This window comes from Harmonia axyridis, chromosome 2, assembly GCF_914767665.1.
Source record: "Harmonia axyridis chromosome 2, icHarAxyr1.1, whole genome shotgun sequence".
Lineage (NCBI taxonomy): Eukaryota > Metazoa > Arthropoda > Insecta > Coleoptera > Coccinellidae > Harmonia > Harmonia axyridis.
The window spans coordinates 2,571,963-2,586,800 of NC_059502.1; the positions used below are offsets into that span (position 1 = coordinate 2,571,963).

At 32.4% G+C, this 14,838-nt stretch overlaps 1 protein-coding gene and 1 long non-coding RNA gene across 3 annotated transcripts in view; one reads left to right on the top strand and one right to left on the bottom strand.

Moving 5' to 3' along the window:
* LOC123672779 overlaps nucleotides 1–4,386 on the bottom strand; it is a 28,438-nt gene extending 24,052 nt beyond the window's left edge. Inside the window, exons 1-2 of one of the 2 annotated variants that reach the window (XM_045607058.1) lie at nucleotides 4,258–4,386; nucleotides 3,240–3,483 (exon numbers count right to left, since the gene is read on the bottom strand). In XM_045607058.1, the coding sequence (XP_045463014.1) occupies nucleotides 3,240–3,290 (51 nt within the window). In that variant the 5' untranslated portion in view covers nucleotides 3,291–3,483; nucleotides 4,258–4,386. Of the gene's footprint in view, nucleotides 1–3,239; nucleotides 3,484–3,794; nucleotides 3,905–4,257 lie in introns of those variants that run through there. The other variant, XM_045607057.1, reaches the window with a different exon arrangement.
* On the top strand, nucleotides 3,969–11,387 carry LOC123672780. The gene is made up of 3 exons (XR_006746364.1): nucleotides 3,969–4,115; nucleotides 4,277–4,480; nucleotides 6,125–11,387. It is a non-coding gene; the product is annotated as an uncharacterized LOC123672780 (long non-coding RNA).
* Nucleotides 11,388–14,838: the final 3,451 nt, after the last annotated feature.

Here is a 14,838-nt window from a genome sequence, read left to right on the forward strand (position 1 = left end):
ATCGAATAATCCATCGTTGTTTTATTGCAATTTAAAGTTCTCTAGCTCTAAAAAAAACACCCTTTACATATTCAGATCATTCTTCGAAACAAAGTAGGAAAATGGTTATTGGTCGTGTATCTCAACATGAACTAGTTAGACAATTTCGGCACACACAATAATTCATACTGCAAAAATAAAGCAATCAAAGTACTGAACCAGCAATTCATCATAACAACGCTTTTAAGAAAAGAACTTTCGTAACAATACCAAACGGTATCATTTATTCATTATCCATAATGAAATATGAAGTGTTCATGAATCACGATTTTTAACAATATTGTCGGTTCAATTACGAAATTCGATTGATACTATCAGATTTGAGCTACATGACTTCAAAGTTGTTGCTTAAATTTTTCGGAGATCGACAGAGAAAAATCTCTGCGATTTTTGATGGTTGTGTAGGTAATTTGAGTTGGATTTAGATACTAATGATTGTTGGCTTTCGAAATATCTGCACCAATTGCGAGCTCCTCTTGTGGGTCTGTCATTTCGCCACAATGTTAGTATTCTGTGGCGTCTGTTGTGTCTGTTTTTATGAGGATTTCCTGATTGAATAAACCTCCAAGATCACCAGATTCAACATAATTAGTTGGATGTAAGAACATACTTATAACAAGTAATATGCGAAATATTAGAGCCTCCGAAAGAGCATGAAACCATTTATGACCCAATCCTAATATGAAGGATTCGGCAGAAAAAGGTTTCATTTTGAATAGCCCACTATCTGGAGATTTTCTGACATTTGATAAGTATAAACCACGCCATTACTAAAAATAGAATGAACCACGCTTCAATAATTCGATGAAATTCACTACAAAATGGTGGAAATTCGTGAAACTTAAGCACTTTTGGGCCTTCGTGGGTCATCTTCTCGGCCGGGAATAGTGAACCTGAAGGTAAATTCGAGCTGTTGAGACAAGTTTGTGATGTGACGAATCGAAACCGTGTGCGACACCCACCAAAATTCATTAAAATCGGATTTGCGAAAATACAGACCGACAGACACAAAATTAAAATTTTTCAGAATGGTCCGAAATGCATTTTGTGAGTGGAAAATTTGAAACTGGAGACCGAAAATTCACATGTTTACGCGATTAAAACGGTTTAAGCGAATTTTTTGAGAAGAACTCAAAGAGAAAAGAAATTAACATATGATTTAGTGCAAGTGACTTCCATCGGTGAATTTCTTTATTACAATTGCCGTGAGTACTAATGTAAGGTACTCATTTCATAATTTCAGAAAATCGAAACAAACGAGAAGATCAAAGATAACGCTTTCGGCAACTGATCTTGCCCTACTTTTGTTCATTACAACCTTTTTTCAGTTAATTAGCATCAGAGCAACACATTCCAAATATCGGTTGATATGAGTTGAAAAGAAATATTTCTCTTATTTCACAACTTCTGCGGTCCAAATTTGGCTCTATTGTCCGCTCAAGGTAGCAAGGTCAATAATGATAACAATCGGAGTAGCAGATATTAGTGCATTCACTATACTATCGCTGATTGCAAGAATGATTAATAATGTTGGGTGCTAATTTGATACTCGGATAACAGAGAAGCCATTACTTTTTTTTCTATTGATATAGGTACCTGCGAAATATTCGGGTTGATTATATGAAGTGGTAGAATTTGGAGAAACTCATATGAAGATTATCTTTATGGGTGAAATACAGGGTACAAAGGAAAATAAGAGACTCCTCGGATAATTTTGAGAAAAAAAGTCCTATAAGCGTGAGCCCGCAAACGCTTTCTTTTTGAAATGTGTTTTTCCTCCTTTTTTGTGATGATTAAACCAATTGGTCTAATCTTTATTAATCTTCGCTAGAGATTTGATAAATAAGTACCAAAACTTATAATATTATTTTATTTATCTTGGCTTACCAACTGGATCTTTATAATAATTTGGATTTTCCTGAGAATAAGACTATTCCTTTGAATTTTTTTCTCGAAATCAGAAGCAGATGCGATAAAACTAGAAGAAACCAAAAAGTGTAGTACTGGACCAAAGTATCTTTTTACATTTCTCAATTCTATCAGAAACTGGCACTGTTTCAGAAAAAGTATCGCCTTATATATTTGCATTCTAAATTAACAAATTTGAAAATTTATGCCAGATTCAAGTTGAATATATCGTGAGGGGAAGGTGCTATGAGAAATAAACTTGAAAATCAATCAAACTTCAACACCCTGTATCTCGAAACGAAGCGTTTGAGGGACCATATTGATAGCGCATTTTTTTCTTGATAGTAAGTATACGAGGAATAAGAGTGAGTATGCTTTTTTCTTGAAATGGTAGTAAATATTTTCGGATTTGGCAACATAGCGCCTCTACTGGTGCCTTCCATAGCCGGAACAAAGATGGCTTCATGCGATCTAGAATGATATAGACAAAGATAGATGACGAAGACAAAATCGAATAAATTTAGTGAAGGAGTTGACAGTCTCATTATTGTCTCTGGTTATACAGGGTGTTTCCTAAACATGCAGCAAAAATTCAGGGGTTTGTTCCTTGGACTATTCTAAGAATATTTTGTCCTTTGATGATTTTTGAAAAACCTATTCGTTTCGAAGATATAGGGGAAACAAAATTTCAGATAATAACATTTTATTATGAAAAATTACATGAAAATTCAACTTAACCTACAAAAACTGTTGAAAATGACTACCTCTAGCCAGAATACAAGCATCCAATCTTTATAGCGATTCATAATAGTCAAAGATAAAATGTTAATTGCTAATACATCACAAAACGAATTCAAATGAAAACCGTGTTTAATCTGTATTCCTTTACCATCTGCACCATCAATTTTTAGTCAAAAAACTGGCCGTTTTTAGTAATTGGAATGTTGTTAAACAAATTTAAAAATAAATTGTACCTACTTAGTAAACACAGTGCGGTACGCATTTTTATTTGAACTATTATTAATTTTAAAAATATGAAAAATGTTGTTCGCCCTGTATCTTCGAAACAAAGAGGTTTTTCAAAAATCATCCAAGGACAAAACATGCTTAAAATAGTCCAAGGAACAACCCCCTGAATTTTTGCCGCATGTTTAGGAAACACCCTGTATATTATTAATTCTAAGCTCGATTTTTCCACGAAAACTGTTGAAGAGAGAATATGACAGGTGAATTCAAAAGTTCATTAGAAAAGGGAGTTTCTAATTAAATTTTTATTTTGTATAATTTCTCACCTTCAGTAGTCTCATCGTCCTCAATGAAAACTTGAGGCCTCTTATTTGCATAATTTGTAATTTGCAATGGCTCGACTTCTTCACACACTTCTTCTTCCTTTACATGCATTGTTTCAATCATATCAAAACAAATGGGTCGACAACCTGTATTTTTCTAGAGATTTGGAGTCCTTACTTTTGGTAGTTAGATTTATAACATATGCTTGTCTTCCTTCCACTAAATTCCATGTTCGTGGAGTTGTGGCTGCACCAAAAGTTCCAAATTATTCTTTAATCAATACACATACATATATTTTGATAATGATCGTTAGGTTGGCACGAAATCGTAGAGGAAAACAAATCAGATCAATTAATCAAGAATTAATTCAAACAAGAGGAATATATGTTATTCTCAGGATAAGGGATGTCGATAAATGATTACGTGAGATATTATTCACTCTTTATTTATAAAGCCAAGCTTTCGAAACTGTTTGATTTCTTCCTCAGGTCGACTGTAAAAAAAACATACAAAACAATAAAATAATGAAAAACATCAGATTAGATTTCAAAACTCACTGAATGTGAGGTTGATCTCGAAGTCTGCTGATTTTCTAAATTTTTCACAATTTCTTAACTTACAAACGATATAAAATATAGTCATATAAAATAAGACGCATGAAGCTAATGTCTACTAAAAGTGTCACATGTCATATGTCATATAATTTGAACAGGTCAGGAGTAGGTCAATTGATCTACTTTAAAAAAGAAATAATCGGAATATAGAAGTGAGTTTTTTGTTTGTTTTTTTTAATACGATAAGAAGAATTAGAGTGAAGATTTCGCCACACTGAACGTTTTCCCAGTTTGATGGCAGAACTCCATATGTGGGCAACACAGGTAAGAAATCGTGAGTTTGATAAAATGAAAACTTAATTTCATGAGATTAAAATGTCTACGGTCTATACGAAATTTATATTTAATATAAAAATATTTAATATAAAAATACTCATAATATTACAAAAAGAAAAAAATTACTAACCGAAGTATTCATATTCCAGGCGTCTAGTGTTCTTGTTGTAGAACACACTAAACATGGCGTAGGAAACGTTGTTCACTACCACCGATGGAAGAGTCTGGACCATATCTTCAGGAACTACAGCATCCAGAGAAATCATGATGCCACTTTGACAGTACAGTGAGCGTTCCCCCTGTTTGATGGCAGAACTCCATGTGTGGGCATCTATGGAACGTCTGAAGAAATTGTAAGTTTGATAAAGTGAGAACTTAATTTCATGAGATTAAAATGTCTAAGGTCTATCGGGTGTCCCAAACTCGATGGCCTATTAGACGTTTCTGGAAAACTAATCATAATTTTGAGCTGAAAATTTGCATATTGAGGTTTGAAACAATGATCTTTCTCCCTAAAATATTTTCAGATCTCTACAACTTCCGGTTATACCGGAAACAGACTACTACTTCCTTATTTCAAATGGCACACCCAGTATATAATTGCATCATTAGATAGCTTTATTGATGGCAATTTCGGCAATATGCCATACCTTGGGTGAAAATTCAACGGTTCATGAGTTATTGGGATTCTTATGAAAAAAAGGTGGCGATGAGGACTCACATTATTTTGAATATTTCAGCAGAAAAAGCCTTTTTCGAAAAAAAATTGTTTTGTTTCGATTACGCAAATACGTAGTATTATAAGACTATTTTCGGCTTGGACCAAAAATGTACAGGGTGTTTATAAGAGGATCATGAACTTGGACAAATCAAATTCATCAAAACTCAAGATTTTCAAATTAGAACCTATATTTTTTTTTATTATTTCAGTCGATTCTACGTACAAAAATAATGGGGGTTACTTCAGCAAACCCTATACCTAAAATGAATACTTCAAGAGTTATCGGGGAAGAACTTCCAATGAGGAAAAACCGCTATTTATTACTGTGGGAATAACTGTCTGTTACTTCCGTAAAACACAGAAAGAAAATAAAATTTGATGTTCGAATAACTAAATTTTATATTTCATGAATTTTAAATAATTTTTCGTTGGTATTGTTGAGAAATCCATAAACCAATACAATTTTCAATTACGAATAATTACAATTTTAGTTATGAAAACATCGAATTTTATTTTCTTTCTGTGTTTTACGGAAGTAACAGACAGTTATTCCCACATTTATAAAATGCGGTTTTTCCTCATTTGAAGTTCTTCCCCGATAACTATTGAAGTATTCATTTTAGGTATAGGATTTGCTGGAGTAACTCCCACTATTTTTGTACGTAGAATCGACTGAAATAATAAAAAATATAGGTTCTAATTTGAAAATCTTGAGTTTTGATGAATTTGAGTTGTCCAAGTTCATGATCCCCTTATAAAAAACCTGTACATTTTTGGTACAAGCCGAAAACAGTCTTATAATACTACGTATTTGCGTAATCGAAACAAAATAATTTTTTTTCGAAAAAGGGTTTTTCTGCTGAAATATTCGAAATAATGTGAGTCCTCATCGCCACCTTTTTTTCATAAGAATCCCAATAACTCATGAACCGTTGAATTTTCACCCAAGGTATGGCATATTGCCGAAATTGCCATCAATAAAGCTATCTAATGATGCAATTATATACTGGGTGTGCCATTTGAAATAAGGAAGTAGTAGTCTGTTTCCGGTATAACCGGAAGTTGTAGAGATCTGAAAATATTTTAGGGAGAAAGATCATTGTCTCAAACCCCAATATGCAAATTTTCAGCTCAAAATTATGATTAGTTTTCCAGAAACGTCTAATAGGCCATCGAGTTTAGGACACCCGATATATGAAATTTAATATAAAAATACTCATAATATTACAAAAAGAAAAAATTTTCTACAATACTAACCGAAGTATTCATACTCCAGGTATCTAGTGTTCTTATTGTAGAACACACTAAACATGGCGTAGGAAACGTTGTTCACTACCACCGATGGAAGAGTCTGGACTAGATCCTCCGGACCTACTGCATTCGGACACATCATGATGCCACTTTGACAGTACAGTGAGCGTTCCCCCTGTTTGATGGCAGAACTCTGAAGAAATTGTGAGTTCCTAAATGGTTCGATAAAGTGAAAACTTAATTTAATGAAATTAAAAATGTCTACGAATTTCATATAAAATACTCAAAATTTTACAAAAGGAGTATTCATACACCGGGCGTCTGGTCTTTGGGTCATAACTGACACTTACCACGGCGTAGTATAAATTGTTTACTACCACCGATGGCAGTGTCCAGGCAAGATCTTCCGGACAAATCATGTTGCCACTTTGACAGCTGAGACGTTGCAGCAACGTATATATAACGAAAAAGGCATTATAGAAAATTTATGTGATGTTCGATCGCACTATCATTGAATATATTTCAATTAATTTACTTCAAGATAGTTACAATTCCTTTTATAATTATTTTATATGTTATAATTTGAATTTCGCACCCATGATGTTCATTTTTTATGAAAATGTTGTATTTTCTGATTTTCACATTTTTGATTGTCTAACTTCATTGACCCAAATTCTGCTTGAATTTGATTCACATTCAAATTCAAGAACATAACTGGAAAATGCCATTCTCTTGAATTTTGTAATTTTTAGAATTGTATTAAATTACCGTTGAATTTTCCTTCATTTGAAGAAATAGCATTTCACGACAAATGATTAGATATATCGAGCAATTCATTGCTTAAAAGACTACAGCATTTCTGTGAATTTTCAATTATTGAGTAGTATTTTTCAATATTACAAAAATGGTAAATTAGAAAGAAAAATTCAACGAATCAGTCTAATTATAAATCATCAAAAATATTTTGATTAAAAAATGATTTGAAAAACTTGGCCGTATGGAATGTTACAAGTTTGAGAATCAGAAATCAGAATTTTTTACGATACTTACCGAAGTATTCAAACTCCGGGCGTCTTGTATGAGGGTCGTAACCGACACTGACCACGGCGTGGTAAATGTTATTTACCACCACCGATGGTAGTGTCCACACAAGATCTTCCGGACCGACCGTATCCGGAAAATACATGTTGCCTCCTTAACAGTAGCCTTGTTGCAACAACTTATATATAACGAAAAAGGCATTATGGAAAAAGTAGTTGGGCAGGATTTTGAGTGGTTCAAACAGAAAATTTACTTGTAATTGTTTTTGTGATGTTTGATCGCCTTACCATTGAATATATTTCTATTGATTCACTAATTCGCTACTATTCCTCTTTTAATTATTTTATGTGTTATAATTCGAATTTCGCAACCATGTTGTTTATTTTTCATGAAAACTCCGGGCGTCGTGTAGTTCTGTCGTAAACGACACTCACCACGGCGTGGTAGATATTATCTACTACCGCCAATGGTAGCGTCCACACAAGATGTTACAGGACCGACCGTATCCGGAAAATTCATGTTGCCTCCTTAACAGCTGAGTCAACAACGTATATATAACGAAAAAGGCATTACGGAAAAAGTAGTGGGGTAGGAGGTTCAAACTGAAAATTTATGTGATGTTCGATCGCACTATCATTGAATATATTTCAATTAATTTACTTCAAGATAGTTACTATTCCTTTTATAATTATTTTATATGTTATAATTTGAATTTCGCACCCATGTAGTTCATTTTTTATGAAAGTGATGTCTTTTCTGATTTTCACATGTTTTATTGTCTAACTTCATTGACTCAAATTCTCCTTGATTGTGATTAAAATTCAAGAACATAACTGAAAAATTTAATGAGATTAAAAATGTCTACGAATTTTATATAAAATACTCAAAATATTACAATAAGAAAAAATTTTCTACGATACTTACCGAAATATTCGTATATCGGGCGCCTTGTGGTTGGGTCGTACACGACACTCACCACGGCGTAGTAGATATTATCTACTACGGCCGATGGTAAGGTCCACACAAGATCCTCCGGACCGACCGAATCCGGAAAATTCATGTTGCCTCCTCAACCTTAACCTTAGCCTTGTTGCAACAACTTATATATAACGAAAAAGGCATTATGGAAAAAGTAGTTGGGCAGGATTTTGAGTTGTTCAAACAGAAAATTTACTTGTAATTGTTTTTGTGATGTTTGATCGCGTTACCATTGAATATATTTCTATTGATTCACTAATTCGCTACTATTCCTTTTATAATTATTTTATATGTTATAATTTGAATTTCGCACCCATGTAGTTCATTTTTTATGAAAGTGATGTCTTTTCTGATTTTCACATGTTTGATTGTCTAACTTCATTCATTCAAATTCTGCTTGATTGTGATTAAAATTCAAGAACATAACTGAAAAATTTATTGAGATTAAAAATGTCTACGAATTTTATATAAAATACTCAAAATATTACAATAAGAAAAAATTTTCTACTATACTTACCGAAGTATTCATACTCCGGGCGCCTTGTTTGAGGGTCGTAAACGACACTCACCACGGCGTAGTAGATATTATCTACTACCGCCAATGGTAGCGTCCACACAAGATGTTACAGGACCGACCGTATCCGGAAAATTCATGTTGCCTCCTTAACAGCTGAGTCAACAACGTATATATAACGAAAAAGGCATTACGGAAAAAGTAGCGGGGTAGGAGGTTCAAACTGAAAATTTATGTGATGTTCGATCGCACTATCATTGAATATATTTCAATTAATTCACTTCAAGATAGTTACTATTCCTTTTATAATTATTCTATATGTTATAATTTGAAATTCGCACCCATATAGTTCATTTTTTATGAAAGTGATGTCTTTTCTGATTTTCACATGTTTGATTGTCTAACTTCATTGACCCAAATTCTCCTTGATTGTGATTAAAATTCAAGAACATAACTGAAAAATTTATTGAGATTAAAAATGTCTACGAATTTTATATAAAAAACTCAAAATATTACAATAAGAAAAAATTTTCTACGATACTTACCGAAGTATTCATACTCCGGGCGCCTTGTATGAGGGTCGTAAACGACACTCACCACGGCGTGGTAGATATTATCTACTACCGCCAATGGTAGCGTCCACACAAGATCTTACAGGACCGACCGTATCCGGAAAATTCATGTTGCCTCCTTAACAGCTGAGTCAACAACGTATATATAACGAAAGAGGCATTACGGAAAAAGTAGTGGGGTAGGAGGTTCAAACTGAAAATTTATGTGATGTTCGATCGCACTATCATTGAATATATTTCAATTAATTTACTTCAAGATAGTTACTATTCCTTTTATAATTATTTTATATGTTATAATTTGAATTTCGCACCCATGATGTTCATTTTTTATGAAAGTGATGTCTTTTCTGATTTTCACATGTTTGATTGTCTAACTTCATTGACACAAATTCTGCTTGAATTTGATTCACGTTCAAATTCAAGAACATAACTGGAAAATGCCATTCTCTTGAATTTTGTAATTTTTAGAATTGTATTAAATTTCCGTTGAATTTTCCTTCATTTGAAGAAATAGCATTTCACGACAAATGATTAGATATATCGAGCAATTCATTGCTTAAAAGACTACAGCATTTCTGTGAATTTTTAATTATTAAGTAGTATTTTTCAATATTACAAAAATGGTAAACTAGAAAGAAAAATTCAACGAATCAGTCTAATTATAAATCATCAAAAATATTTTGATTAAAAAATGATTTGAAAAACTTGGCCGTATGGAATGTTACAAGTTTGAGAATCAGAAATCAGAATTTTCTACGATACTTACCGAAGTATTCAAACTCCGGGCGTCTTGTATGAGGGTCGTAACCGACACTGACCACGGCGTGGTAAATGTTATTTACCACCGCCGATGGTAGTGTCCACACAAGACCTTTTGGTCATAAATGACACGGCGTAAAACAAATTTATTCCATATTAAATACAGCTTTTTTAAATTGTTTTTTCTTCTTAGTAAAAATTATTCACTACTACCGATGGCACAGGCTAGATCTTCCGGACCGACCGTATCCGGAAAATTCATGTTGCCTCTTTAACAGTAGCCTGAAACTTTATGTGATCTTCGACTTCGATCGCACTATCATTGAATATATTTCAATTAATTTACTTCAAGATAGTTACTATTCCTTTTATAATTATTATATATGTTATAATTTGAATTTCGCACCCATGTAGTTCATTTTTTATGAAAATGATGTCTTTTCTGATTTTCACATGTTTTATTGTCTAACTTCATTGACTCAAATTCTCCTTGATTGTGATTAAAATTCAAGAACATAACTGAAAATTTAATGAGATCAAAAATGTCTACGGTCTAGAGACCGAAGACATAAATATCGTAGAAAATTTTTTCTTATTGTAACATTTGAGTATTTTTATATAAAATTTCGTAGAAGAAATTTACTACGGCGTAGTAAACATTTTTTACTACCACCGATGGCAGTGTCAAAGCTAGAACTTCCGTTCCTACTGCATCCGGAGAAATCATGTTGTCATTTTGACAGCTGAGTTGTTGCAACAACGTATATATAACGAAAAAGGCATTATAGAAAATTTATGTGTTGTTCGATCGCACTATCATTGAATATATTTCAATTAATTCACTTCAAGATAGTTACTATTCCTTTTATAATTATTTTATATGTTATAATTTGAATTTCGCACCCATGATGTTCATTTTTTATGAAAATGTTGTATTTTCTGATTGTCACATTTTTGATTGTCTAACTTCATTGACCCAAATTCTGCTTGAATTTGATTCACGTTCAAATTCAAGAACATAACTGGAAAATGCCATTCTCTTGAATTTTGTAATTTTTAGAATTGTATTAAATTTCCGTTGAATTTTCCTTCATTTGAAGGAATAGCATTTCACGACAAATGATTAGATATATCGAGCAATTCATTGCTTAAAAGACTACAGCATTTCTGTGAATTTTTAATTATTGAGTAGTATTTTTCAATATTACAAAAATGGTAAATTAGAAAGAAAACTTCAACGAATCAGTCTAATTATAAATCATCAAAAATATTTTGATTAAAAAATGATTTGAAAAACTTGGCCGTATGGAATGTTACAAGTTTGAGAATCAGAAATCAGAATTTTTTACGATACTTACCGAAGTATTCAAACTCCGGGCGTCTTGTACGAGGGTCGTAACCGACACTGACCTCGGCGTGGTAAATGTTATTTACCACCACCGATGGTAGTGTCCACACAAGATCTTTCGGACCGACCGTATCCGGAAAATACATGTTGCCTCCTTAACAGTAGCCTTGTTGCAACAACTTATATATAACGAAAAAGGCATTATGGAAAAAGTAGTTGGGCAGGATTTTGAGTGGTTCAAACAGAAAATTTACTTGTAATTGTTTTTGTGATGTTTGATCGCCTTACCATTGAATATATTTCTATTGATTCACTAATTCGCTACTATTCCTCTTTTAATTATTTTATGTGTTATAATTCGAATTTCGCAACCATGTTGTTTATTTTTCATGAAAAGCTTCTAACTTCATTGGCTCAAATTCTGCTTGATTGTTTTTCACGTTCAAATTCGAGAAAATAACTGTAAAATCCCATTTTATTTAATTTTGAAGTTTTTAGAATTGCATTATATACCGTTGAATTTTCCTTCATTAAAAAAAATTGTATTTCACGGCAAATGATTACATATATCGAGCAATTTATTGCTTAAAAGACTACAGCATTTCTGGGAATTTTCAATTATTCAGTAATGATCTTCAATATTACAAAAATGTGTAAATTAGAAAGAAAAATTCAACGAATCAGGCTTATTATAAATCATCAAATATATTAATCAAAAAATGATTAAAAAAACTTGGCCATATGAAATGCTACAAGTTTGAGAATCAGATAAAACTTTTTTAACGATTGAAATGAGATTGACGGATATTGTTTATTACAATCAATTGCCATTATGTATAACATGTGCTGATAATTTGAATTATTTCGGTTCTAAAGAGACTGATGATAAGTGATATTAGGAATAAATATTGAGCGAATTGCTGATGTAAATTTATTGTAATGTTGATATTATATACTTTGTAGCTTATGTCAGACGGTTGTCAGTTGTATATGTATACAATTCAATAAAAAGCTAACAATTTTAAACTTATTATTGCTCCCAAACAGTAGGTATTGTTATCAATATTACTTATTTGTTAAATCTCTTTCTTCAGAATGTCGAGATATTTTATCTATCTATCTATCTATTGACAATGAAGACATTTTAAATAGAAAGGCAGAGAGAAAATATCTGAAGTCAAAATTTTATGGTGTTTTCATCAAATGAAAGTTCATCAGGTTCTAATCCAGTCAAATTTTTGGTGTTTCAACAAACAACTCAGACGAAAGGTACGCAACCAAATAACTGCAATTTTGTAATCAAAATTTCAACAATTCTATCATATTTATTCATAAAATGTTACAGTAACTTTATTAAAAAAAAATTCCAGGGTATTCATTTTGATATTGAGAAATTGTCTGTATACTGAATAAAAAGCTCAAAGAAATAAAATTTTTGAGAAATTGGTGAAACTGCTTTGGGGGTCACCCCAAACATACATAAATATCAATTTCATTGAAGTCAGTTTGGTTAGATTACGTTGTCGGATTGGGATATATTTTCAAATCCACAATTTCACTATATCGTTATGAATGTATATTATATTGAATGAAATATATTTTTTTGAGTGATTCTAGATTGAATATGCAAATTTGAATATTAGAATCCAATATTTTTCCTAATTGTCGAATTTATAATAAGCAGAATACTTATCATTTTCTGTATCTACCTGCTGAAATCCAAGGTTTGGCAAATATTGCTCTCCTAGTGTCATCCATTGTTTCACGTCGTTTGGAGCGCTTGAAGTTTGTTTTCTGAATTTCTGATATATTTAGGTATTCATCTCAATATATTTTGAGTTGATATGAAACGTTGGTTCACTATGGAAAATAAGAATTGCGTGTTTTGTAGAGAAACTCGCGAATTGAGTGAAACAACGTATCACAGATATGTTTTCATTTCCGCGCGCTTCATGTCAAATTTGATAGTTCATGTTGGGGACAAAATTTGCTTACTGAAAATTACATATGCTATCTATGTTTATTACTGTGAGTTCAGAACTCCCTTGAATTGAGACGAGCTACTAATTTGCATGAAACTGATTAACCATTCACAAAAAAAAAAAAAATGAAAGGACAGAAAACTCCAGGAAGAACAAATACCAGCTCCTGAACATTCGATTGGCATCAAGTTCCATTCAAATAAAATCAGTGTAGCGTAAAATCCTATTATAAACGTCTGTAAGAAACGTGTGCATTAGGCATGTAACGTAAAATGATCAGAACTACCTATTTGAACACATACACACACTCATAGGTGGACACGCAAAAATCAAACTCTTGTTATTCACTCCAGTTGTTCAATCGAGCTGATCGAATGGTTTTAAGAGCATTAAATAATGAGCAGGAAACGCGTTGGTGTTCTTATTTTTGACTTGATACTACTGGCGGATTTTCCAATTGGAATTATACAGTTTAAAATGGTTATAACCTTTTTTTGACATTTATTTTACCATTTTTGTTCAGTAGGTAATGCCATTTAAACATGGAAGGATACACGCAATTTGATCACGGTTTTTTTATTTTGCATTTGAGGCCATTTTTCCTAATTTCAACCCTCAATCGGTCCAATAACGTTGTGTTATATTCCCTATTGATAATTTTACCTTTGTCAAGATAGTCAATGAACAATATACATACCAAGTAGGTACTTCCCAAAATACGGATGCCATAACTTTGCCAGCTGATGTCTACTCAGCTGACGCTCAAAACCATTTCATAGAATTCTCCATGTTTTCTGAAATACCTGCAAAATTCGGGGACCAGATCGTTCACCATCGTCGGTAGTTCTTCGACCACTTTTAAAGTGAACATACCCCCTTCTAACAGTTGTTATCAATGGAGCAGAGCCTGAATAACACTCATTAAGGCATTCCTTTTCTTGTATAGTATTTTTTCATCATAAAACAGTGTTTTATCAATATACAATTCGTTGTTATCCATTTTTGAAACAACAACAAATGTAGCAATATATCTATCCAGAATTACTCAAAGACCTGAAATGTCAGGGGAGGATAGACTCAAAGATTGACTGGAAATATTAGAAAATGAACAAATGCTTCTTGGAATTTTTTCGAATTTTCAATATAATCATTGCACAAACATTATTCTTCTTCAGTAGGAACTAACTGGCATGTTAATTTATAAACCTTCCCACGAAGGGAAACTGTATCATTTCTTTACACCACCAACCTACTATTATGACACGTGAACCAAAGGAAAGTATCCCATGAGTTTGCATAAAAAACATTATTCGCTTTTAAAACAATGGTGAAGAGTTATGCAAACTAAACTTATGAGATAATTAATGAAAGATTAAATTAATTACCTATTAGATTAGAGTTCACAGAATCAGTGTCTCTGGGGAAGTTTGGTGTAGGTATGCAATATGCGTGTAATGGAGTTCTCAGAATTTACTTACGACCAAAGCACATTTCATATATTGTTATTCTGCTTGGTATATAGAAGGTGGAGCACATAAAACAACC